Consider the following 27,339-nt stretch of genomic DNA (forward strand, 5'->3'; position numbering starts at 1 on the left):
GAGGAATTCAAGTTGTAAAAATGTTTTAAGCAATGGGAATACCACTGGAAGAACATACAGAAATAGTTTTGAATAATTTTTAGCGCTCGCATGAGCATTTATTTGTTTTTGCTGTTAAAGTTCATTTTTATACTATTAGTAATATTCTGCACTTTGAGATACTGTTTACCACTCAGAGAGCCAGCATGGAATTAGAAACAGCATAGATGTCCGTTAGCGTGTGTTTGGTTAAATAAAATGATATTGCCACGCAGTGGACTGCTGTAAACAGTCATCAAAAATAATGACATAGATTAATATGTATTGGCATGAAAAATTTTTTAGATATGCACTAAGTGGGGTTAAAAGCAAATTTTATAACTTTATAGATAATCGTTATCATTTTACAGATTATAGCATTCTATGTATATAGGATTCGAGAATATATAGCATTCTATATAGAGATATAGACTTATAGATTATAGAAGGATTTTTTGAAATAATAAAAGCAATATTTTACATATATTATGTACATAGAACAAATCTGTAAAATATCTATTAAACTGTTAATAGAGGTGAGATAACAGGGACGATTTCATTTGACTTGATATATTTATTTTGTGTGCTTTTTCCCTCAACAATTTATTATTATTTTTTTTCAGTAGAGATGGGGTTTCCCTGTGTTGGTCAGGCTGGTCTTGAACTCCCGACCTCAGGTGATCCGCCCACCTCGGCCTCCCAAAGTGCTGGGATTACAGGCATGAGCCACCGCACCTGGCCAACAATCAATTTCTTTTTCTTAGTCTTTGACTTTTGAGAAAGTGTAGATTCACAAGCAGCTGTAAGAAGTAAAACTGAGACGTCCTGTGTACCTGTCACCCCACTTGCCCAAGGGTAGCATCTTGCAGACTATGGTTTTGACACCACTGTATCAAGATAAGGACCGTTTCTATCACCCCCAAGAATTCCCATGTTACCCTTTTACAGCCACATCTCCCGTCCTGCGGGCTGTAACTGTATCGTAACCACACTGTGACTGGCTGAGCGTTTTGAATGTGCAGGGGACTTTTTGTCAGTTCTCCTGAACTGATTGGAGCAGTCGTCTGAGGTAGATGGGACTATCTGCATTGCAGAAGGAACTCAGGTGCAGAAAGCTGAGGAAACTCGTGAAAGGTGAAAATTCTAGTAAGTGAGAGACCCAGGATTTGGACCCAGGTCTTTCTGACTCCTAAGCCTAAACTTTTAACCATGCAGCTGAACTCAAGTTAGGTTTAGATTCAGACATACTTTGCATGTCTTACCTTGTTTCCACCCTTCCTCACACACTGACACATACGCATACTTACTAGTTTGTTTTCAGAGTATCAAAACAGTATTATACTCATACCCACAGAGTATTTTAGATCTGTCACCATGTATCATTAATTAGTCATTCTTCAAATGTTTTAATATTGATATTCAGATATTTTAAGAGGTTAATTTACTTTTAGTATACTTATATTAAAGTTATTTGTATTGGATAGAACTAGTCTTTGTTTCTTTTATTATTATTTATTACTATTATTATTATTATTTAGAGATGAGTTCTGGCTCTGTTACCTAGGTTGGAGTGCAGTGGCACAGTCATGGCTCACAGTAGCCTAGACCTTCCGGGCTAATCTCAAGCAATCCTCTCACCTTAGCTTCCTGAGTAGCTGGGACTGCAGGTACATACCACCATGCCTGGCTAATTTTTTTTTTTTGTAGGGACAAGTTCTCACTATGTTGCCCAGGCTGATCTTGAACCCCTGGCCTCAAGTGATCCTCCTGCCTCGGCCTCCCAAAGTGCTGGGATTACAGGTGTAAGCCACCACGCCCAGCCTAGAACTGGTCTTTGGACATGTCATGACTACCGGTTGTCCTAGTAAAGTTTTTTTCTGATACAAGATACAATAGTATTACATAGGTGTTATAATTTTGACTCTTCCTGGGAAGAGGTTTAAATATTTAAAGCATTATAGACAGTGACATAAAACTGTCATCCTTTTTGAAAATGTCTAGGTACATTATTAGGTTAAGCAGCAAACATTGTTTCTGACAGAAGGAATGAACTAGGGGTCATGCTCTTAAGTCTTTAAGTCCCCTACAACCTTTCAGAACACATACTGTGCAGTTATTACAAGCTCTATCATTGTCAACTTTGCTTGCTTAGAGTCTTGTCCAGAAAAGTTGACTCTAAGGTAAGCTCATTTTCTTGAATCTTTGTAGAATCTAGCCCAACTTGTGTTTTTATCTGGATGTTTGTATTTTCAGTTATTTGTTCCATAGCGGCAACCAAGAACATCCTGGAGACATTCTGCTAAACACAACTGTGGAAGTTTTGCCGTTTAAGGTATGACTGCTTTTTCCTCTTACCTTTCCCTAACAACTATACTAGTAGACTTAGCTTGAAGCTTTTCTTGTTTTTAAGGGGAAAGAAAATTCTCATGATTTGCAGGACTCAATGGTGAATAATATTAATTTTTTTGAAATATGAAGAACTTTTATATTTGACGAGTGCATTTGACACATTCATAGAAACAGCCTTCGTTTTATCTTGGAAAATAACAGGCCGACCTGGTGGCTCACGTCTGTAATCCCAGCACTTTGGGATGCTGAGACGGGTGGATCACTTGAGGTCAGGAGTAGTTCAAAACCAGTCTGGCCAACATGGCAAAACCCATCTCTACTAAAAATACAAAACTTAAGCAGGCATCGTGGCAGTCGCCTGTAGTGCCAGCTACTCGGGAGGCTGAGGCATGAGAATCACTTGAACCTGGGAGGTGGAGGTTGTAAATAATATGAACGTTTCTACTAGGAAAAGAAATGAATCGTTTTGTTTGTTTTGTTTTGTTTTGTTTTGTTTTTTTCTTAGATATAGTCTCACTCTGTCGCCAGGCTGGAGTACAGTGGTGTAATATTGGCTCACTGCAACCTCCGCCTCCCAGGTTCAAGTGATTCTCCTGCCTCAGCCTCCCAAGTAGCTGGGACTACAGGCACGTGCCACTACGCCCAGCTAATTTTTGCATTTTTAGTAGAGATTGGGTTTCACCATGTTGGCCAGGATAGTCTCGATCTCCTGACCTCGTGTTCCACCTGCCTCGGCCTCCCAAAGTGCTGGGATTACAGGCGTGAGCCACTGCGCCTGGCCTGAATCATTGTTTTCTTTAGTGTTTACTTGCTATTGTATTTTGAGTCCCAAATTCTATGTGTTTTTACTGCCTGTTAATTAATACACAATTTAATTATTGGTCTCTATGGAATTCTTAGATTTCTTTCACGTTAACTACACAGTTCATCTATAGTTTTAATAGAAAATACTGTTCTATTTAATTGATTTAATGTTTCATTTCCAACCACCAATATATTATATACAGATTCAAATGATGGCTTAAGAAAACACCTTTTATTATTAATATAATACGTTTTTTAAAGTTCAAGACTGAGATGATATTTCTCTTTTTAGGGATAGCTGTGTTACAAATGCCACTTCATCTATATTAAGATATATTGATAACTTAGGTTAAATAGAAAGAATTATTTTTGAAATTAATGCTTTTGTTTTATTGTAGAGTGAAGGTTTGGAAATAAGCAAAGAAACCAAAGACAAACGACTAGAAGATGGCTATTTCAGAATAGGTAATATCTGCTTTAGTCAAATGGCCTTTATTTTTGTGGATTTGCTCCTGAAGTACTTTTAAGTTCTTTTCAGATGTTAAGCAACTTGAGGATTACAATTCCCAGTGTCCTCCAGGGTTTTATGTGTGCTGTGTTGTAGTACTTGCTTTTATTATTTGACCCAAGTAGGATTTCATATCACAGATTGGTTCACTAGCTCGTCTTTCTTTTTTTTTTTTTTTTTTTTGAGACGGAGTCTTGCTCCGTCGCCCCGGCTGGAGTGCAGTGGCCGATCTCAGCTCACTGCCACCTCTGCCTCCCAGGTTCAAGCAATTCTGCCTCAGCCTCCCAAGTGGCTGGGATTACAGGTGCCTACTCCTGCGCCCGGCTAATTTTTGCATTTTTAGTAGAGACGGGGTTTCACCATGTTGGCCAGGCTGGTCTCGAACACCTGACTAGCTCGTCTTTCTTGCTCCTTCGGCTCCATCTGCCGTGCTCTTGTTGATGCTGATAGGGAGTCTGCCTGTACTGCCTCCTACTGGACGGGCTTAGCTCCTCTCCGGTCTCAGCTCCTCTCCGGTCTCAGCTCACAGGACAGGCCAGAATCTGTGCTTCAAGCCCCTTCCCCCCTTCTCCAGCATCACACCTGTGTTGAGATGTCCACTGACATAGCCTTATACCTGCCGGCCACAAGCCGCCTACCACGAGCATCTGTAACACCCACATTTCTTTACTGGTCACCAGTTTTTGCTGTCCCTATCCATCTGGTCGCCTAAGCCTAACCTTGGGAGTCACCCTGAAGACCGCCCTCTTCTTGCTGTCCATTACCACAAATCTGTCAGTTTTTCATCTGAAAGCCTTGAGTCGCCCTGTCTGTGAGGGGCAGTCTGCCCCGTGTCTCCGATTGACAGCCAAGGGAGGGACTGCGTCTTGCTGTGGCTTTCTAGAGCCACTGCAGTTACTTTTCTGAAACGTAACTAGAATCCTGAGACCTTTTCGTTATCCGATCCCTTAGCTCCCACCCACCTTCACGTCTGTGACTTTCTCTCGCTCTTTCTCTCCAGCCCTGAGACTGTTGTTCCTCTGATGAAGGCCCCACACTCTCCGGGCAGCCACATCTCTAGCCATTGTCTGTGCCTGAAATGTTTGGTCAATTATTTTTCCTTCTAATAAATGCTTTTTCACCTTTAATCTGCCCATTTAGTGGCCCCTCTTCCCTGCTCTTCAGACCCCCCGGTGTGCGCCTTTGCTGTGTGATTGTGTCGTTCCATAGCTCCGTTCTGTGCGCTCCCCCCGGAGAGGGAGGGGCTGTGTCTCCCCTGCATGTCCTGTAGTTAACAGGGCCTGTTACTTGGTAGACACAGACTCAATAAATAACTGTACATTTCCTTTTGCTTAAAACAAACGAATGCTTCTCTTAGTATTAGGCAAGAGCGAATATTGGTAACTTGATACTGTAGGTCTATAGCATAGATAACATTTGTAAGCCCTTTCTAGTGCGGTTCTACCTTTGGCAGGTGTCATTCAGCCGTTGCTAAGAGGCTTGCACAATAACCCTGGCTACTTTCTTTCTAGTTTTGGTGGATGAATGATTTTTACATTTGGGCAATATCTTAGCCCATCTCTAGAAATATACACAAAATCAGCCGAGTATCCAAGACATTTATTACCCCATTACCTGTCACTTATTAAATTTCTGAGAATGGTATGTTCTAGATTACAAAAGTAGCATAGGAAATAGAGACATCTATATTAAATATCTCTATAGTAATTTGAAGAAAATGACCATCTAAAATATCAACTCATGTTCTTAGAATGAGAAGAGAACTTCTGGATCATCAGCCTAGGACCTTGTGTAATCAAACAGAACAGCACTAAAGAGCAGCTGATCTTTTTTCAACTGAATGTAGAAAATTCTGCTTCCTTAAGAAGTCTTTAATGGAACTGTGTGTGAGGAGCTTCCTTGACCCTCTCGGTAGCAAAACAGTTATAACTGGTGAAAATTTTTTTTTAAAAACTATTTTAAATCTGTGAAGATTGTCCTAAGGGCTGGCAGCAAATGGAGGAACATTTATTCATGAGAATCTCCCAGATCTCGGGGAGGGAACCAGGACCAGCCTCATCACCCACACCACCCCAGCTCAGGGAGACAGAAGCTCTGCCCTGTGCAGGTACAGCCTGGACTGTACCTGGACTCTCCTGCCAGCTTCTAGGCTAGGGCTGTGGCATCTCCCCAGGAAGGTCAGGCTGCCAGCATCTGTCCTTACCTCCAGTTCTGTTCCAGAAGCTTTGTTCCAGACAAGAGCAGCGGATGAATCTGGGCAGAAGTGTGCCCCAGGCACAGCAGGGGGAGAATACTTGGCCCTGATCACCGCTGCCCCAGCTCACTGCCCCAGTCCAGTAGCAGAAACCAGCCGAGAAAACCAAGGGCTTGGCTGGGCACGGTGGTTCACGCCTGTAATCTCAGCACTTTGGGAGGCCGAGGTAGGCGGATCACCAGCTCAAGAGTTCAAGACCGGCCTGGCCAACATGGTGAAACCCTATCTCTAGTTAAAAATACAAAAATTAGCCAGGTGTGGTGGTGCATGCCTGTAGTTCCAGCTACTTGGTAGGCTGAGGCTGGAGAATCGCTTGAACCCAACCCAGGAGGTGGAGGTTGCCGTGAACCAAGATTGCACCATTGCATTCCAGCCTGGGCGACTCTGTCTCAAACAAAACAAAACAAGACAAAAACCAAGGGCTACTGCCACGACCAGTGCTCTGATCCTAAAGCAAGATGTCACTCCAAGAGAAGGGGCTGCCGTCCTTGCCAAGGACCCAGAGCAGTGGTGTAGAGATTCTGCCCAACGGAGAGGCAGGTCAGAAGAACGGAGAGCTCTGTAGTTCTCCCTAAAGAGGGGGATGACTTACTTGAACCAGAATGTAGGGCAGTTCAAGCCTAAGGGTGCTGTGGAATACAATGGAAATTTTAGTGTTAAGCAATTAGAGATGGTAGCTACAGTTAAGCAATTAGAGATAGTAGCTACAGAGAGCAAATCTGATCCCAGTGGAAAGTTGAACAGGGAGAGCTAGGGAAAGAGATGCTAGTAAGAGCTCTCTTGGAGTGCAAACAAGCTGCGGTTGAAACAGGAAAAGTTCCCTTATCCGCCTTTCAGGGCGTGTCTGGGGGTGTGGCTTGTTTCTTGGGTACCCTGCTGCTCAAACCCGTAGGGGAGCATGCAGAAGGGCCGGCTGTGGGGCTCTGACCCCAGGCTGTGTCTAGGGGTGAATGTTTACAGCTCCGAGGCCCCAGTGTGTGCGTGTTACAAGGTGCTTTTTTAGTTTAGCTGTCCATAGGTGGCTTGTGTTTGTTAGCTCAATGGAGACCCTCTGCCTTTTTTTTTTTTTTTTTTTTTTTTTTTTTTTTGAGACAGAGTCTCTCCCTCTGCCGCCCAGGCTGGAGTACAGTGGTGCCATCCTGGCTCACTGCAGCCTCTGCCTCCGGGGTTCAAGTGATTCTCCTGCCTCAGCCTCTCGAGTAGCTGGGATTACAGGCACGTGCCACCACCCCTGGCTAATTTTTTGAATTTTTGGTAGAGATGGGGCTTCACCATGCTGGCCAGGCTTGTCTCGAGCTCCTGACCTTGTGATTCACCCGCCTCGGCCTCCCAAAGTGCTGGGATTACAGGCGTGACCCACCGCACCCGGCCATTAGACCCTCTGCCTTATCACAAGGACAGAGGCTTTCTGTATCCCAGGGTTTCTTGCCTTGGTGTACCTGAAGACTTGGATCACGCGTGGGCTTGGAGAAGGAGTGCCAGGTTTTACTGGGTGGAGGTAGCGCTCAGCAGATGGGAGAGCCAGAAGGGAGACCATTTTGCCCTGGAGTCGGACTGCTCAGCGGCCTAGGCTCTCCTCCGACTGCCCCGGCCACATTCCGTGTCATTCCACCTGTTGATGGCCCGACGGCATCTGTGGGTGTGCTCTTCTGCCCGCGTGCTCCCTTCCCCTCCACGTCCAGCCGCTTGTGTGCCTGCCTGCTAGGGTCTCAGGGCTTTTGTGGCACATATGGGGGCGTGGCAGGCCAGGGTGGTCTTGGGAAATGCAACATTTGGGCAGGAAGACAGAAATGCCTGTCCTCACCTAGGTCGGTGGGTGCAGGCCCGAGGGTGGAGCTCTAGCCAGGGCTCATGCCCTTCTCTACCCAGCACTTCCCTGCTCCACTTCCCTATCGCCAAGACTGACCCTGGAGAGGGGCTTGAATTTAAATTGGATCAGACTGGGTAGCAACTTAGGCGTGAAGGCATTGGCAAGAACAGTAGACCATCAGCTGGCCATCAGTGGAGACCCGAGGGTGGATGGGGTGGGGTTAGAAGAGAAGAGCCTGATAGCTAGGAGTGGTCTTGTGGAAGAAATACTAGTTCTATTTCAGTGGGTTAAAGCTGTGAGACGGCAGAAGAACCTTCTGCAGAGAGCCAGCGGGAGAAGGAAAGGGCCACTGGTCAGGCATGGCAGGCGGAGGGGAGCCACGAATATAGCCTTGGCCGTGCCTATCAGTGCCAGGAGTGTGGGGTTCCAGTCATTCTGGTAATTTCCTTCACTTTTTCTCTTCTTTCCTGTCTTTTAATACTTACCTTCCAGACCATTGGGTTAAGGACAAAGGCTAAATTTGCCTTCTGAAAAGTCATTACACACACACGGTACCAAATACAAATCTAAAACAGTAGTCTTGAGTCTTCTTCCCTTTTCTTCCCTCTCCTACCCAGCGCTTCTGAGAGGCAGTTCCTGTAATGATTTGTGTCCCTTCAGGAGTATTCTATGCGTAAATAACAATATCTGGATATGTTCTCTAAGAACAACACATCATCACACACAAATGATATGCCCTATAACCCAGTTTTACATCTCTTTTTTTCATGGAACGAAATGCCTATGAAATATGGAACATGAACTTTAAATGTTTTAATAGTAATAATATGCTGAGTACCTGTATCCACCCTCCAGCTTAAGATGTGCCAATTCAGCTGTCCTTCCCTAATAGCTTCTCTTCTCTTCTCCTTCTACCCAAAGCTATACCCTAATAGCTTCTCTTCTCCTTCAATACCTGAATTTTATGGTTACCATTTCCATTTTTACTACTTGTGGAATATATTCCTAAGCAATGCACAGTGGGATTTTGCCTGTTTTCACATTTGATATAAATATCTTTCTGTAGTCTACAATTTGGTTTCTTCCCCCTCACAATTGTGAGATTCATCCATGTGGGGGTGTGGGTTTACGACTCATTCGTTTTCACTCCTGTATGGATGGATTCTGTGGATAGCACAATCTGTTCTCTGTTTGGTCATAAAGTTTGTGTCCAGGTTTTTGCTGTAATAAACACGGCTGCTTTGAACACTTATGCACATGTATGAGAGTTTCTCTACAATATAGACTTAGGAAGAGAAGCAAATCTTCAACTGCATTATCTTCAACTGTTTCTTCATTATTTATTTATTTATTTAGAGATGGAGTCTCGCTCTGTTGCCCAGGATGGAGTGCAGTGGCACAATCTTGGCTGACTGCATCCTCTGCCTCCTGAGTTCGAGCGTTTCTCTCCACCTCAGCCTCCCAAGTAGCTGGGATTACAGGTGCAAGCCACCATGCCTGGCTTAATTTTTTATATTTTTAGTAGGGACGGGGTTTCACCGTGTTGGCCAGGCTGGTCTCGAACTCCTGACCTCAGATAATCCACCTGCCTCAGCCTCCCAAAGTGCCGGGATTACACTTTGGGAGCGACTGTGCCTGGCTTATTCTTTTTATTTTTTCTTCAGTCATTTAATTGGCTGCCTAGAATTCCCTTGTATCAGCATATTGTCATTTATTTGGCCAGACTCCTAGTGATGGATACCTAGGTTGTTTGCAATCTTTTGCTGCAGTGTATATCCTGTTCTTATACATGGGAGAGGACAAATTGCTGGGTGAGAGTGTTTTGATGAAGCTAGTTATCATTTGGTAATTATTTTTCTAATTAAATGAACTCATCAGGTGACAGTATTCAGTGTCGCATTGGTTAAAATGTTCCAAGTTTTGCAATAGTTTTAAGCTCTGAATCCCCTGTCCAATTCAATATTCAATAATAATTTTTGGTAGCACCTACCTGCTACCCCAGTCCAGCACCAAGTATGGACAAACTTCTATGAAATAAGTTTATTAATGATTTTTGAATAAAAGCATTACTTTGGAAGCTCTAGGTTCAACATTTACAATACAAATTAGTACAAGCCTGCTCTGCTGTGAATTTTCAATCTGAATGTACCTTATCTTATGATTAATCTAATTACTATGTTGTGAGACTGGACGATGGATCACATAATGTAACAGCATGCGATCAGCAAACTACAGCCCATGGGGCACATCTGGCCCTCCACCTGTTTTTGAATACTCTGTGATCTAAAAACATTTTTTAAGTCTTTTTCTTTTTTTATTTTTAAATGGTTAAAAAAGTAAAAAGAATACATTGTGATATGTGAAAATTATATAAAATTCAAATTTCTGTGTCCATAAATAAAGTTTGTTTTGGAAGACAGCCATGCTCATTTTCTAATGTAGTGTGTGTGTGCTTCTACTCTCCAACAGCAGAGATGAGTGAGTAGGTGCAGTAGAGATCAAGGTCATTCTCTCCTGGCTTCGCACTGCTGCACAATGATGCATTTATAATTGGACAGTATTTTGAGAGCCACACATATCATGGTGCTGTGACTTAAAAAAATTACAAGTACTTATCCATCCTCAAAGCAAGAAGAGTAGATTTTGAGCATTGTGGCTTTTAACACAGTAGAATGTGGGTTATTTTACAAAATTGTTGGCAAGTTATTGTAGTTATTGTGCAGTTACGTGAGAGCTGTGTGTTATTAGGCTAAATACAACGATATTCCCAACTCACGGGAAAGCAGTGGTCAGAAAAGCTGGAAAGTTAGAATGGAATATCTCATCACAGCAGAATTTCTTCACTAAAAATACAAATGAGGCCGTTCCCAAAGTGATATTTCAAGTGGCTCATTTTTTAGCTAAGCAAGAAAAACCACTTACCAATCATGAGTTAATTAAATCATGTTTAGTAGCAGCAGCTGAGAAAGTAAACTTATTTAAGGATAGGAGGCTTTCAGCAATAACAATTGCTTGAAGACTTAAGGACATTGGGAGCAATATCAGTAGTCAAAAAGCAAAGCAGATTATTTTGAGTGTTTCTCTTGGCTCCTGAGGAGTTGATGGAGTTATCACTGGTACTGCTCAATTGTTACTTAGAATCAATGCCAAGGCTGAAGAGACTGAAGAGTTGGTCCCCATAAATAGTCAGTTTGGAACAACTACAGAGAAGAGTATTTTCACACAGGCTGAGAAAACACAAATTCAGTAAAACCTGAAGTAGAATCTGCTAAGATGTGCTACACCAAATGGTGGTTAAAAAAAAAAAAAATGTGTGGAGAAGATGGCTTAGTTGCATTAATTTATAAAACTTGAGAAAATGTAAGGTATTTAAAGCCTATCGTTATTTATTTTATTATTCATCAGCCAGGTACTTTGCAGAAAAGATGTGAATGTGTCATATGTCATTGAACCAAAGTGTCAACAGTGAACCTTATTCACTCTCATGGACTTAGCCATCACAGATGCTGTGAATTTTTGTCAGAAATAGGAACTGAATATCCTGACTTGCCCTGCCACACAGCAGTTCAGTGGCTTAGCAGTGGTAAAGATTTACTGCAGTTTTTTTGAGTTCAGGACCAAGATTGAAATTTTCCCAAATGAGAACTTCCCTCAACAACTATTATCACTTTGAAAATTCATTTTTGCTAGACTGGGCATGGTGGCTAACGCTTGTGATCCCAGCACTTTGGGAGGCCGAGGCAGGTGGATCACTTGAGGTCACAGGTCCAAGACCAGCCTGGCCAGCATGGTGAAACCCCATCGCTAATAAAGATACAAAAATTAGCCGTGTGTGGTAGCACATGCCTGTAATCCCAGCTTCTCCGGAGGCTGAGGTGGGAGGATCACTTGAACCTGGGAAGTGGAGGTTACAGTAAGCCGAGATTGTGCCATCACACTCCAGCTTGGGTGACAGAGTGAGACTTGTGCCGTCACACTCCAGCTTGGGTGACAGAGTGAGACTCTATCTCAAAGAAAAAAAAGAAAATTAGTTTTTGCTGCATACTTAATATTGTTTCTTAATGAATTCAACCTAAAATTACAAGACAAAATGGTGCTTATATGCAAAACTTACATTGCAGTCAAATCATTGTAATGACAGTTAGTTAACATTGGACTTGAAGTACCATCAAGCTTTTTATACATTTTTCATGTTGTCAAAAGTTAAAACAGGAAGCAAGATCTCCATCCCACACAAATTTACGGCAGATGCACTTTCCAAGCTCAAACTATGGTCCCAGCAGTGGTTTTGGACCTCAATACAAATGAAAGAGAAATTTCCATATCTCAAAATCCATTGAATTGAGGAACTTCACCTAAATCTCAATTGGAAATGATTCATCTGCAGTGTAATAATATACCAGAAGGCTAATAATATACCAAAAGGAAAACCAAATCGAATTCCATAAATGCCTCCCAAGGGATGCGTGTGCCCCAGTAAAATCGTGTGTTTGTGGATTGATATCAGTATTAGGCAGCACCTAGGCTGTGTGAAAGAATGTTTCAAAGATGTATATAAAATATCATTATAAATCAGCAATAACAAGGGAACATTTGCAGTCAGTTTTGATTATAGGGAACATTAACTTTGAACCCCAATTAAGTGAAATGTTATACTCCTGAAAGGAATTATGTTCTCCTTGGTATACCTAGATTACCAAAAACTATATATTGTATTCAGTTATCATTATATATTGAATTTCCACCTCAGATTTGTGAAAAAATTTTTTTCTCTCTTCCTGTATATATTACCCTACATAGTAATCTCAAAATTCCTCTTGGCCCACAAGGACTGTCCTTTATAGAAAAAGTTTACCAACCATTGGCTTAAAGGAATTTGGCCCACGATGAACCGTTTTCTTGTCACTTTTCTGACAACATTTTTTTATTTTGTTTTAAGATGGATATTATTCCTTATATAAAGAAAGGTGGTACAGAGTACGTTACCTTGTCTGGTTCTTGGTCTTTGTTTTTATAGGAGAGCCTATTTTAGCTTATCATTATAATGGAGTTTTATATTGAACTGTATAGAGGAGGCGTTATTTCTTAATTCCTTCTAAATGTGCCTTTGGAAAGAATACACTTGTATTGAGTCCTTGCTCAAGGTGAACAACTGTGTGCATATTTAATTCACAAATCAAAATTTGTTATTAACATTCAAAGCAATAAGAGTGCATAATGGTACAGATTATATTTTGGTAAGATTTAGGTAAATCACAATTTACAAAAAAACCTATAGGTTAAAACATTGTTGATGTAAGAACAAATATATTTTTGTTTTTTAATTTGTAGTGAGAAAAAGTATAGCTCTGCCTAATTAAGTAAATTGCCTGTGAAGTTTTTAAATATGCACTTCTTCATGAAAAATATAAAGGCTGAACAAAAGTAGAAAGAAGGGGGAAGGAAATTACCCATGCCCTGTCAAAAGACATCGACTAGAAATATTTTGGTGTATTCCTTTCCTGCCTTAACTCAGTGATATTTTATGTTTGCTTATCTCAGTGTGTCCAACAAGTATTGATTTTTATTTTGAAGGAAAATTTGAGAATGGTGTTGCAGAAGGAATGGTGGATCCAAGTCTCAATCCCATTTCAGCCTTTCGACTTTCAGTTATTCAGAATTCTGCTGTTTGGGCCATTCTTAATGAGGTAAGCATATATCAAATCAGTGAAACAGCTTAGAAACTACATTTTTATTATGTTTTTATTTTGTATTTAAGGCCTTTTTGGAATTGAGAATTAACAGCTTTATCATACCTTTTATGATTTTGTATTTCAGATTCATATTAAAAAAGCCACCAAGTGATCATCTGCTGAGAAACCAACACATTTTTTCCTGTGAATTTGTTAATTAAAGATAGTCAAGCATGTATCTTTTTTTTTTTTTATTTCTACTTGAACACTACCTCTTGTGAAATCTACTGTAGATAAGACAATTGTCATTTCCACTTGGAAAGTGAATCTCCCATAATAATTGTATTCGTTTGAAACTAAGCTGTCCTCCGATTTTAACTTGACTCAAACATTTTTCAATTATGACAGCCTGTTAATATGACTTGTACTATTTTGGTATTATACTAATACATAAGAGTTGTACATATTGTTACATTCCTTAAATTTGAGAAAAACTAATGTTGCATACATTTTATGAAGGGGGTACTTTTGAGGTTCACTTATTTTACTATTATAGACCCTCTTTTATAGATTATCAGGGATTATATATATATATATAAATATACATAAAAATGTTATGGAATTAATTTATTAGAAACACTTAAGAAGTACATATTTTTGTGCAGTAGATTTTTGAATCGATACTTTTTTTGAAAACCAGTTACCTTGCTTTTTTAAGTTCTTTCTATATTTTTCTTTGGAAATGCAAACATTACAAATCAATGCCATTTTTCAAATACACTGCCATTTAAGATTGATTATAGATGGATTTCTTAACTGAAGTACTTTTATAATCACAGTGACTGAACAAAATATTTTCAAAGACATTTGTCATTCCTTAAAAGCCAAGATTTTAAAGACTAATGTCCTTCCTGGGGGTTACTTTACTGTACTGTGTATGGTGTATAGCCACAGAAAGTCAGTCTGATAAATTTTCAATGTGTAAGTGTGATGCATTCAACCCAGATTATTGTAGACTTAACTTATTATATTTCCTCTGATGTGTAAAATGACAAACTCTTCTTTCGTTTTTAATCTTTGTCTTTAATCCATGAATTAGGTGCATTATCTCCTGTTGATTCTTTTATATCTGCACTCATTTGATGAGTTCTGACCAATGTTTTCTAGGTGTTGCTATTGTATGAGTCATAATTGGTATAATTTTAAAGAAAAATTGTAATATTGGTTTTTGGCGAAATAGATTAGTAGTAGTATATTTTCCAAAATGATTTTACTGTAGTATGAACTGCTAAGTGAGTCCCGTGTCCAGGAGAGCGTACTTATTACTCTCAAACATGCAATTCCAAATGATATTACCGCTATAAACAAAGAATATTACTGGTCTCCGCAATCAGTGATCTTTATAAAAGTCCTTTTAAAAAATGATGAGTTGTTGGCCAGGCGTGGTGGCTCACGCCTGTAATCCCGGCACTTTGGGAGGCTGAGGGGGGCAGATCACGAGGTCAGGAGATGGAGACCATCCTGGCTAACACGGTGAAACACCGTCTCTACTAAAAATACAAAAAAAAAAAAAAAATTAGCCAGGCGTGGTGGCGGGCGCCTGTAGTCCCAGCTACTCAGGAGGCTGAGGCAGGAGAATGGCGGGAACCCGGGAGGCGGAGCTGGCAGTGAGCACAGATTGCGCCACTGCACTCCAGCCTGGGCAACAGAGCAAGACTCCATTTCAAAAAAAAAAAAAAGATGAATGATCAACATCAGTTCCCAGCCAGTCTGCTGGACACACTGGGGTGCCACAAGTGGGTTGCAGGTTGGTTGCAGATGGGCAGAGATGGATTCTGCTGAGCTTTCAGAGTGGCCGCCAGCTGGGGCCTAGCGTTGGGGCAAGGTTCCAGCTGGCGGCCTCTAACCTGGAGGAGCTTCATCTAGTTACCCAATGTGCTGAACCAACAGCATCAAATAGCTTCATTTCCTGTGCAGTGTTAGGAAGTGCAAACGTTTGGAAACACTGATACAGTACAATTATTTCCATCACTCCATGTGGCTACAATTTTTAGCTACTTTTCTTGATTGAAAAGTCAATCACGTTGCCAAAAATGATTTTTATGTCAGTTAAAGGCCAGTTGAAATTTTTTTATTAGGATGTTTTAAATTTACTTTTCACTTTCTTGAATTTTTTTCTTCTCAAATTTCCTTGGCCCAGTGCCCACAAGCAAATTTCATTCAAAGACAGGAATAACCTTTCATCATAAAATTTTGCCATCAGCTTGGCGTACTAAATGACCGCAAAAATAACTGAGTGACGAGAGGTAAAAATCTGTGCAGGTGGGCTTAGGAGTCCCCTTGGGTCCCTGGTTCCTCAGTTGCCAACTCTGGTTTCATGAAGAAAGACCATGTGCTGGAAATCTAGGGAGGAAAAAGTTAGTGCAGCACCTGGTGTGATCTGTTACAACTTCTTTAAAGACAGTCTGCCTGGCTCACTTTTCCCTGTTTTCATGCAGTTTCCCCTCCCAGCATCAGCCTACCTGTTCCTAAGAAACTCATTCTTGTTCCCAAGACTCCTTTTAGTCAAATCTTTCCTATCATTCCAGGACTTTCTTGTACTTCCCTCCCCATGAATCTACCAGTGCCTAGGGTGGGCCAGGCACAAGGCAGGCGGACCAATCTGGATGTGGGACCAGTTTTTCCAGCTGCCCTCCTCTTTCTCTTTTTTTAAAAATTACTATTTTGTATTATTTTTGAGACAGGGTCTCACTTTGTTGCCCAGGCTGGAGTGCAGTGATGCTCTCAATAGCTCACTGCAGCCTTGACCTCCAGTCTCAAGCAATCCTCCTGCCTCAGCCTCCCAAAGTGCTGGGATTATAGGTGTATGCCACCATGCCCAGCCCACTTTCTCTCTCTTAACTCCCTCTCCCTGCTGTTGTTGCCATACTCTTGCATACACAATCAGCTGTCTAGTTTTTGACTGTTTGTGGATAAGTTTGTGTGTATGGTGTGTGTTGTCTCTCTCACCAGATTTCAGGTTCCTGAGGCGAGCCTGCAGCTCATACTGCTCATCTGTCCTCTCCTGTGATGGGTGCTCAGGGCCTCTCACTGTTGGTTACTCCCTCTGTTCTGCCCAGTTCTGTACTCAACTAGTAGAAGCAGCCATGCTTTCCCCAGCAAGAAATTGTAGTGGTCGCCCTTAAGAGCAGTGTGAGGGCAGAAGATTAAGGGAGGGGAAGAGTCCCTGGAACTGGAAGAAGGTAAATACTCTGCCTTGAGAGGGCACTGAACCATTTTACCAAAATAGGAAATGGAAAAAGTGTCAAAGGTTGGGACTAGTTTTAAAAACACATACAGCCAGTAGACACATGGGGGCTGTTAAAATAATTTTTTTTTTACCCGGTTCTGCCATCACACGCACTAGTGACATTCCAAGTATTTAGTGGCCATGTGGGGCTAGTGGCCACCACACTGGACACCACGGACGCAGAACTTTTCCATCGCCGCAGAGAGCTCTGTTGACCAGTACTGTGTCCAGAGTGCTCGTTATGAACAGTTTAGAAACCACGATTAATACATTCTCCTTATGAGGTTAAAAGCAGACATGGGAATAGAACATAACGCAAATGATGATGAGTATTTTGGGTGAGAAGAGAAAGCCGAGGACCCATTTCTAGAATTCTAAGATGTAAGATTTAAGTTCTTTATCTTAGTCTCATGCATTCTCCACATCATGCACTGTACCATACTGTGTACCATACTGTGTAGTCAGAACAGACAATGTGATTGAAAAGCTTTGGAAAAAGTGAACACAAAGGATTATTTAGCACACAGGCTTGTAGATACGTATGTGTGTATTTATTCAAGCATTGGAGATGGTTGAATACCTTGAAACAAAGTGTATAGCTTCTCAAATCAGTGGTTGCACTAGTAAATAATTAGAAGGTGTTGTTATTTTTAAAACTATAAGCAAAATTATGAAGGCCTTTAAAAAATCTATCATAATAATGAAAAAGAGGTTGTCTCCCAACAGTGCTGTCCCTCAAAGAAAAGATTGGTTATGTGGAAACAGCACATTTGGAGATTGTTCTAGTGAATAGCAGTGTATATTTGTGGTGCGCAAATTTCTAAGAATGACCCCTACTGACACCCCTGCCAATGACCTTGTACAATATCCTCCCCCTCTGAGCATGGGTGGAACCTGTTTGATCCATGATTATATCATGTTATGTAGCAAAAGGAAGACTGTCTGGGGGTGGCTAATCAAATCTTGTGACTCCTTTAGAAGCAGAGTGTTTCCTCGGGCTGGTAGCAGAAGTCTGAGACAAAGCAGAAGGACCCCAGGCACCATTGCTGTTTTAAGGTAGGGGCTGCATGAGAAAGAATGCACGTGGCTTTAAGGAGCTGAGAGAGGCCTTGGCTAATAGCCCAGGGAGCTGGGAACTGCAGTCCTACAGCCACGGGAACTGAATTCAGCTCATTCATGGGCTTGGAAAGGCATTCATCTCCAGTCTCCAGGTAAGACCCAGCCTGGCCAACACTTTGAGTCCAGCCTTGTGAGACCCTAAGCCGAGAACTCAGTGAAGCCTGCTTGGACTTCTGACCTACAGAACTATGAGAGAATAAATCAGTGGTGTTTTAAGCTGCTAAATTTGTGGCAAATTTGTTATGTCGGAATAGGAAATGAATACAGTATTTTAAAAGAGGTAAAGAGGAACTCTTCGTACTTGATTCCCTGTAGTATGCTGGATCTTTCTTGGTAAATGCATGAATAAAGTCTTCAGTAGCAAGGCATGTACCTGGACCTCGTTGGGGATGTTCTCTTGCCAGAGATCTCAGTTCGTCTTCATTGGACGTTTGTTGGCAAAGTTGCAGCATCTTACTGAGTAGCGTTTTGTAAAGGAACTGCTAGAATGAGACTATAGGAATAGGACTGAAACAGTGTATAATGAATCTTTTTTATTTCTAGAAGAGGTGTTACTTTATGCTGATTTAGACTGCTCTGAGCCTGTCAGAAGTAAATTCAAGAGTGATTAACAGTGGTATTTTAGATACAACATTAAGAGCAAAAACAACCTTGGCCTTGTAGAGATCAGATAATCTACTGTTTATCGAGGGACTTAATTTTTTTTAACCAAAACTTAGTTTCTCTTTTTATCATCTAGAACAGATCAAATCCTGTATGGGCCAGCCAAATGTTTGCAGTTTGAGAATGTTTTGCAAATACCTCTCTGCTTCCAAGCCATTAATTGCTAATGAAGTTTTATTTTGTCCATTAATTTCTGTGCTTATTTTTACTGTATTGCCATGGCCTTGATACAAGACAAGTAGAACTAAAAGAAAGAAAATGAGAGGTTAAGACTGTCAAAAGTTAAGAAATATGAGTCATAATCATACCTTAATGTTTTAAGGGAACTTTATCCAATCCAATCCCTTTATAGAAAAGGAACTTTTTCAAGCTATGTTGCAATATTTATAGTGTGTAAAATTTTGACTTTCGTAGTTGTGCATTTTAAATTATTGATCTTATATGCTACGATAACTAGTATGCTTACTTTCTTTAGTGCATGTGATCATACAATGCTAAAAAGATATTTTTTAAAGACCCAACCAAACTGAGGATTTTGTTATACATATCTGTATCAACACCTATATATAAACTCCTCTCTTCTTACCTGAAACACTCCTTCACCGGTTTGGGCACTAACTAGATCCTTTTCAAAGGAACAGACGGGAGTGAGCAAGCTGGCACTCCAGAGTGCGTCTGAGCTGAGAATTTAGAAGACCTTATTCAAGAAAGTAAACTGAGCATTGACGGGAAGGCACTTTGCGCGAAGTATCCTTCCCACTGTTAACGTTGCAGTAAAAATTGTGGAAAAAAAAAATAGTGGTGCTAACATTGTTCTTAAATGAAGATTGTTTTTGTTGTGGGGAATATTTTAATACTCTTGGACTTTAGGGAGGCTATTTTATGTGTCACTTGCTCCTAGCTGTTTCATTGTGTTAGTAATTAGCAAACTGTCCTGGATCCAAGGGTTTGGTACTTTTGCTTGATTAGCATTCCATTATTTATTTGAAATGCTCAGTGTGTGCTCAAATTTGGTGAAAATATCTTTTGAAGACATATTCTCTGAGCCTTAAAAATGGCTGCTATCGACAGTACTGTAAGATGCACTGCCAGTAGATTTGATACTTTTCATTTCAGTGTAGGCAGTAATGTTTTCTAAGAAAGATTTAGAAATCAGCATAGTATAACAACTGTGTTTCATTTATGGAATGAAAAAACTGAAGTGTCCCATTCAGAACACTTTGGAAAGGTTGTCTTTGCATTAGGGGATGTTTCTGGAAGCATCCCTTAGAGAAGCTGCCTGAGGAATCTCCTTGCCAGGTTGTACCAGATTCTTTTTTTTTTTTCCTTAAATGTATTGTATATATTTTCCTTAAAATGTCTTCATTGGCTGAATGATTCGTATCTGTAGTAATATTTTAGGTACTTGTTGGATTTTTAAAGGAAGATTATTTATTTTCAGATTTGCTGCTATAATTGAAAACCTAATAACTGGTCCTGTTGATTGTGCCTTTCATCACTGTTTTTCTGTGCCACGACCGTTCATGTGTATTTGAAATAAAGAAGTTTAAAAAGCCATGTTGAATTCAAGATTCCTTCTAATAAAAACAGGTGAAACTTAATGAGTAGTATTTTATTATTAATTTTGTTTAACACTGATACATACTAGTTATCCATTTTCAGTTAGAAAAAAGAGTGGATTCTTTATTTGGGTTTTGTAAAGTCTTTAAAGGGGGAAAAAAGCCTTACTGTGAAGACAGTGATGATGAATATTATGCTGATGTTCACTTTATTATATGCACTATACAGTTCCTAAAATAAGAGTAGCTACCTGGGCCTCTTTGATCTAAAATATTTAGGGGCTAGTAAGTTTTTAATGTAGAAAATGCTACTAATGATGCTTAGGGCCTGAAGTACAGTGACCCCCGTTTGAGGGATACTACAGGTTAAAGAGAATTCTGAAGGTTAGAAGGGATCATGTGGTTTATCTAAATATTTACAATACAGCTCATTAGAAATGGAGATTATGCATTTTTGTCAACAGGAGAGAGATGGGGCTGGATGATTATTCCCTTGTTCTCCAATTAGATACTCTTTCAAAAATACTTAATTCATGTTGTTTTACATGTTTTCCCCATGCCCTTAGCATTTTACATGTAGCTCTTAGGTTTGCAAATATTAGAGTGAACACACATGCTTTAGTTTAAAAAATATTTATTACAGAAATGTACATTTAATTAGTTTTAAGGAATGTACCTGACCACAGTGTTAATATATATTTCTTCAAATTTGCAAACTTTACACCTTTAAGATATCTACAAAGATCGTTTATTTACAAGTTTTACAAGAAATGATCACTTCACAATACTGTTGACACAGTTATGATTGAATATTCTCACTTTACTTCACTCTGTACTTATAGAAAGAACACAGAGTATGGGTGAAGTTCCAGCCCAGTGCCAGGGAGAGCCCGTAGAGCAGAGTCAGAGGTGCAAATGGATACAGAAGAATTACTGTATTTTTCAAAAATGGCAATGCTGGAAAAGAAAGGAATCCAAACTGATTAAAAAAAAAAAAAATGACAAATGAACATTTTGAAAGACAGCTTACTTCAACATGTGGGGTGGAAGGGAATGCATCTTTTGAATCAGTAAGATTATGCTATTTATACCCAGAACTAGACTACTCCTCCCAACCCCTCTGTGCTGTTTCCTTCTTGTCTAGGGCTGGGAAGAAACCTAGGAGAGGAATTATTTCAGTACAGAGACTGAGTGGGACATACACTGGACCAAGAGAGGTTAACAGTGAGGGAGAAATATCACAAATAATATTCATGAAAACAGTGGTGAACTGAAACTTGTGACTGCCTCAGAAGCCTCTAGGAGTCCAACTTCAAGTACAGAGATGGATGATATAGGAAAATATCTTTTAGCTATTTGAGATTTTCCAGTGTAAAGCATTATACCCCCACTTTAAGAAGGTGTGAGCTCAACTAGTAGCCCAGGCTTCAAAAAGAACTGAAACTCTTAAATATAAAAATCTGGCTCCAAATACTGATGTTTCTTGGTCACTGGTTAGTTGGCAGGACCCTACCCCATGCATCCTGACCTGAGTATTTCTCATACAGGAAGGTCTTAAACAGAAACTGAGCTGTACTCCAACTATTCTAAGTGGTATAGGAGTTAGGAGCAGTGTTCAAATAACCACTTAGAGAAACCACAGTGCTGCAGTGTTCTCATCACAAAACACTTTCCAAATTCATTAGAAATGGCACAAACATCTCCCCTGGACTAGAGAAAGCACTCCCCAAACAAAGCATTACAATGAAGGGGTTAAGTGTTCCCTGGCCAACCAGCCGAAAGGGGAGAGAATGGGGGTGGGAACAACTCTGGAGCCAGGCACAGTCAAAGCCATCTGTATTTACAGTTAGGCCCGAACCATCCACAGTAACAGGAAAGGAAGGGCTAAGAAACATACAGTGCAGTCTCTAGATTTTATTTGGCTTTATTTAATGGAGATCATTTCTTAACATAAATGAAAAATAATGTATGTTCCTCATTCATATTAAGAAAAATGAACTGACAACAGGATTTAAGAGTAAATCTGCAAACATGTCCTGAGGACAATAAATGCTGGGCCCGATCTTCTGTGATCGTCTACAGAACCATACGGTAATCAAGAAAACTAAAAAGGGGGCGAGAAGTATGACTCCAAAGGCTTTAGAGAACTTCAGTTCATAGACCTGTGTAACAAGATTCTGGGTCCCACCTTTCTTCGCTCTACCCTCCGGCTGGTGACCCACAACCTGAAAGCATGGGAGAAGAGGAGGAGCGAATGGTCTTGGATTCCTGCAAGTCATTTGGAGATAACCAGTATGGTTTAACATGGCTCCTTCAAAGTATAAAATCTGTTATATTCCAGCTAGGCCATTTTCTAGCTGCATGACCATGGGTAAGCTGCTTAATCTCTGTGCCTCAGTTTCCTCATTTGAAAACCAGAAACAAGTAAACCTGTGTAATTATGAAGATTAAATGAGATAATGCACATAAAATATTTAGGACAGTGCCTGTAAGTGTTCCATAAAAGCAAGCTATTAGTATTACTGTTACAACTTTCCCCCTCTTCCTATGTTCTCACCCAAAAACATTTTAAAAAATTACTTACCACTGTATCCCAGGAAAGTGACATAGATATAATAGCCAACTGCAACCAACCATAAGGTGTTTCCAACTAAATATCCAATAAATGTGTCTGTCAGGATAACATCTGCCAGAAGAGATGCAGACCATGAGTCCCTTCACCAATGCATGCAGTGAAGACTTGGATAATATTCTAAGTAACTGCTACTTACGGTTGATGAAAAAAAGCTGGATAAAATGCAAAATGACCAGGAGTGGATAAAAAGCATTGAGATGCACATCAAAAGCATAGCCCCATTCCACATCATAGTCTCTGCTCTGTCGTTTCACTAAATACTTGTTAGAGATGAACCTAAGAGCAAAATTAAAATTTCTTTCATAATAAAATTGATTCTGTAAATGTTTACTTACTATGTGGCAGACATTCTAAAATCTGGAGCTATACCAGTAAACAAAACAGACAAAAATCCCTACCTTCCACCTAGGAAGGAAGACTGACCATGATATAAATATGTTACATGGTACTATGGAAAGAGAGAGAGCAGTAGAGAAATGTGGAGAATACAAACCTGAGATGCAATTTTACATATGAGGGTTATAAAGTAACATTTGGGTAAAGACCCAAGGACAGTGTGATGGTGCCTGGCAGGTCTGAGGAATGGTAAAAAGACCAATGTGCTGAAAGAAAAGGAGCAAGAAATGAAGTCAGAGAAGAAACAGGGTTGGGTCCAACATCAGGTCACACAGGATCCATGTTTGACTCCATGTTTCATGGAGCCTGTGGCCATTTTACAATCTTTGGCTTTTATTCCTGGTGAAATGAGACGCCTTATTTGACTTAAATGCCTTGACAGAGCCTCCCTGGTGGCTGATCTGAGAACAGACTCGAGAGACAACACTGGAAGCAGAGGCCAGTTAGAAGGCTACAGCAAGGAAGAGATGAGCAGAGGGACTGGTGGCAGGGGAGGTGCTGAGATGTGGCACACATGATACTCGGAAGGTAGAGCCCCGACATTATTGGATGTCAGTATGAGAAAAAAAGACTCAAGGATGACTGAGAGATTTCTGCCTTGAACAAATGGAAGATGGAGCCGCCTTCAATTGAGGTGGGGCTGGCTGTGAGAAGACTGGTTTTGAGGTGGGAAGGAGTGTGCGGAAGTTTGAATTTGGACCTGTTATGTTGAAGATGCCAACTAGTATAGAGTAAAAAGTTGTATACCATGTCTAGAGTTTAGAGGACAAGTCCAAACTGGAGATATAAACTCATCAGTGTGTAGATGATATTAATATTTAAAGCCACAGGCCTGAATCGTGTCACCAAAAAAATGTGGATAATGAACAGGCCCAAGACCCCTGTTAAGAGGAGGATGAAATAGTAAGAAGCAGTTAGGAAGAGTGACACATCCAGCCGTAAGAACAATTATTCAAGCGTATGTCACTGTTCTACAACATGGCCTGCTAGTTTTTCAGTTCAATGATGAATAAAAAGTAAAATATCCAAGTAATAGAAAAGTAGATCTTCAAAGAACAAAAGTTGTATTATAAACATATATTGGAAATTCAATGTACTTTTTAATATATTACTTCATTTCATCTCAAGGATACAATTAAGAATATACTATTCTGACACTGGGGATAAAAATGAAAAATAAACAGATGAAAAACATGGTACAATACTAATGGTAACAGTTCCTGCATTTAGTTATCTGAAAATGCCAAAACAATACTGAACAAACTAGAGCTTACCAAGACAGTTTCCTTTTTAGCCAAGAATGTGTGCCATTCAAATTGTATGGAATCAACATGTAGCTCACTCCCCAAGAGCACCCTCTATGAAAGCAGACGTTCTCTGCTGCCCCTATTCCCCTGCTTATCCCAAATGGGCACTTTCCAAGCTTCTGGCCTCAGTGAGAGTCTTTCCGCTAGAAGACAGATGTGCCTTCTGAGAGCACTCCAAGGCACTGTGGTTTTCACCTCCCAGCTCCATATTAACGCCAGTCAGAGGCTCATCATGGCCCAGACTCTTGCCTCTAGGTCTAGAGTCATCAACCTCAGTGTCTACTGACCTTTTCCACTCTTCAACAAGTTCCCTGAACTCAACAGGCCATCAAGGGCTGCTTCATCTGCACCTGCTGCTTCCTCAGTCCTCCAAGGCCAAACCTTGCAGGCCATCCCAAAGGAGCCTCCCACCTACTCCCCCTTCCTGATCCCCCCTCATACCTTGCTATCTCAGGAAGCTCTCGAATCCATTTCTCCTCTCTATTCCCATCACCACCATACTATCTGGGCCTCCTCTACTCCTACGCAGACCTCTGCAAGTGTATCCAGCCTTGCCCACTCACTACTCCAACTTTTGCCTCCTCCACTGCCATGGAAAAGATTTTTCCTGAAGTGTGAGTTTGACATTATTTCCTTACTTCAAAGCCTCAAACCTCCCCACCTCCTCCTGCCCCCAACCCAAACATGCAGTCTATGAGATAAAGTCCAATTTTTTTCCTGAATGGCATTAAGGCTAATTTCTGTAGTCACATCTCTTCCCCAGTCACTCGGGGTCACCCTATGCTCCCAGACCTAGCATGCTGTTCCACACCTCTATGCCTCTGCACTTGCAATTCCTGGTGCCAGGAGTCAACTATTCCCCGTCTCCACAAACCACCTCCTTATGCTGGCTTCAGTAATACATCTGTGATGGTCATCATTACATGCAGTCATTTCTCCTTCTAGTTCCTCACACAACACAGGTTCTCAAAACTACACGGAATCCCTTTCTATGTAATTCGAACTATGATACAGACTCACATGAAAGGTGCTAATCTCCAGGTTGATTTGGTTTCTGTGGCTGATATGGTTTGGCTGTGTCCCCAACCCAAAATCTCATCTTGAACAGTAATCTCCGAAATTCCCATATGTCAAGGGTGGGGCCAGATGGACATAAACTTCCCCCATGCTGTTCTCGTGATAGTCAGTGAGTCTCACAAGATCCGATGGTTTAATAAGCATTTGGCATTTCCCCCACTTGTACTCACTCCATCCTGCCACCTTGTGAGGAAGGTGGCTGCTTCTCCTTTGCCTTCCGCCATGACTGTAAGTTTCCTGAGGCCTCCCTAGCAATGCGGAACTGTGAGTCAATTAAACCTCTTTCCTTTATAAATTACCCAGTCTCAGGTATTTCTTTATAGCAGCGCTGAGAACAGACTAAGACAGTGGCCTCCAGAATTACTGGATTCATGGCAGAATGCTTATTATGAATGAAACTATTCCTTTGAAAGTCTTATTTATTGAAATTTCAAAATACACCATTTGTTTTTCATGAATTTCTTGGTAATGAATACGTGATTACATTAGTATTAATTCTAGGCCAGATTTTAGAATTTATGTTAACAGTGCACAGCATTTATTGGCTAACTAGCATATACAAAAGTTCTGCTGTACTAGTCAGAAGTTACAAAGAAAAATACAGGCATATATCATTTTACCACACTGCACTGTACTGCACCTCAGAGATACAGTAGTTTTTTAATTTTTACATATTGAAGGTTTGTGGCAACCATGTCCAGCAAGTCTTCCTGTGCCATTTTTCCAGCAACATATGCTCACTTCACGTCTCTGTGTCAGCGTTTTCTAGCAATAAAGCATTTTAAAGTCTGTACATTGCTTTTTAGAGCCATAGTGCTACTGTACACTTAAGACTACAGTACAGTGTAAATATGATTTTAATATGCACCGGGAACCAACACATCTCTGTGACTCAGTTTACTACGATATTTGCTTTACTGAAGTAGTCTGGCATGGAACTAGCATATCTGAGCTACGCCTGTAAAAGGCTGGTATTGGCCAGGCATGGTGGCTCACACCTGTAATGCCAGCATTTTGGGAGGCCGAGGTGGGAGGATTACCTGAGGTCAGGAGTTCGAGACCAGCCTAGCCAACATGGCAAAACCCCGTCTCTACTAAAAGTACAAAAATTAGCCGGGTGTGGTGGTAGTGTGCCTGTAATCCCAGCTACTCAGGGACGCTGCAGCAGGAGATTTGCTTGAACCCGGGAGGTGGAGGTTGCAGCGAGCTGAGATTGCACCATTGCACTCCAGCCTGGGTGACAGAGTGAGACTTCATCTCAAAAAAAAAAAGGCTGGTATCATCAGAAGTTATAGTTGCAGAGTTTTGCTTAAAATATTAGTAACTACCAAATATTTAACACTTAACTATGTGTCAGGTACTTTTCATAACATAATTCTCTCAAAAATTGGACAAAATAGTTAACTCAATTTTACAAAATAAAGAGACTGGGACTAAGAGTTTCACAGATGGCGAGCGACACAGAAGACAGGTGATTTCTGCATTTTCAACTGAGACTCCACCTCTGGGGACAGGGCACAGCTAAACAACAACAACAACAACAACAAAAAGCAGCTGAAACCTCTGCAGACGCAAACGACTCTGTCTGACAGCTTTGAAGAGAGCAGTGGATCTCCCAACACGGAGGCTGAGATCTGAGAACGGACAGACTGACTGCTCCAGTGGGTCCCTGACCCCTGAGTAGCCTAACTGGGAGACATCCCCACTAGGGGCAGACCAACACCCCACACCTCACACAGTGGAGTACAACCCTGAGAGGAAGCTTCCAAAGCAAGAATCAGACAGGTACACTCGCTGTTCAGCAATATTCTATCTTCTGCAGCCTCTGCTGCTGATACCCAGGCAAACAGGGTCTGGAGTGGACCTCAAGCAATCTCCA

At 40.9% G+C, this 27,339-nt stretch overlaps 2 protein-coding genes across 5 annotated transcripts in view; one reads left to right on the forward strand and one right to left on the reverse strand.

Moving 5' to 3' along the window:
* MGAT4A (alpha-1,3-mannosyl-glycoprotein 4-beta-N-acetylglucosaminyltransferase A) overlaps positions 1–20,043 on the forward strand; it is a 126,488-nt gene extending 106,445 nt beyond the window's left edge. The window contains exons 12-15 of the mRNA XM_025353619.1: positions 2,272–2,350; positions 3,570–3,636; positions 13,318–13,430; positions 13,561–20,043. Coding sequence (XP_025209404.1) covers positions 2,272–2,350; positions 3,570–3,636; positions 13,318–13,430; positions 13,561–13,587 — 286 coding nt within the window. The 3' untranslated portion in view covers positions 13,588–20,043. The remainder of the gene's footprint in view (positions 1–2,271; positions 2,351–3,569; positions 3,637–13,317; positions 13,431–13,560) is intronic.
* A 619-nt stretch (positions 20,044–20,662) lies between these two features.
* The window catches only part of UNC50 (unc-50 inner nuclear membrane RNA binding protein), a 20,606-nt gene continuing 13,929 nt past the window's right edge, over positions 20,663–27,339 (reverse strand). For 3 of the 4 annotated variants that reach the window (XM_025353621.1, XM_025353622.1, XM_025353623.1), the window contains exons 4-6: positions 22,817–22,956; positions 22,630–22,731; positions 20,663–21,002 (exon numbers count right to left, since the gene is read on the reverse strand). In XM_025353621.1, the coding sequence (XP_025209406.1) occupies positions 20,866–21,002; positions 22,630–22,731; positions 22,817–22,956 (379 nt within the window). In that variant the 3' untranslated portion in view covers positions 20,663–20,865. Of the gene's footprint in view, positions 21,025–22,629; positions 22,732–22,816; positions 22,957–27,339 lie in introns of all 4 variants that reach the window. The other variant, XM_025353620.1, reaches the window with a different exon arrangement.

This window comes from Theropithecus gelada, chromosome 13, assembly GCF_003255815.1.
Source record: "Theropithecus gelada isolate Dixy chromosome 13, Tgel_1.0, whole genome shotgun sequence".
NCBI classification, from domain to species: Eukaryota; Metazoa; Chordata; class Mammalia; order Primates; family Cercopithecidae; genus Theropithecus; species Theropithecus gelada.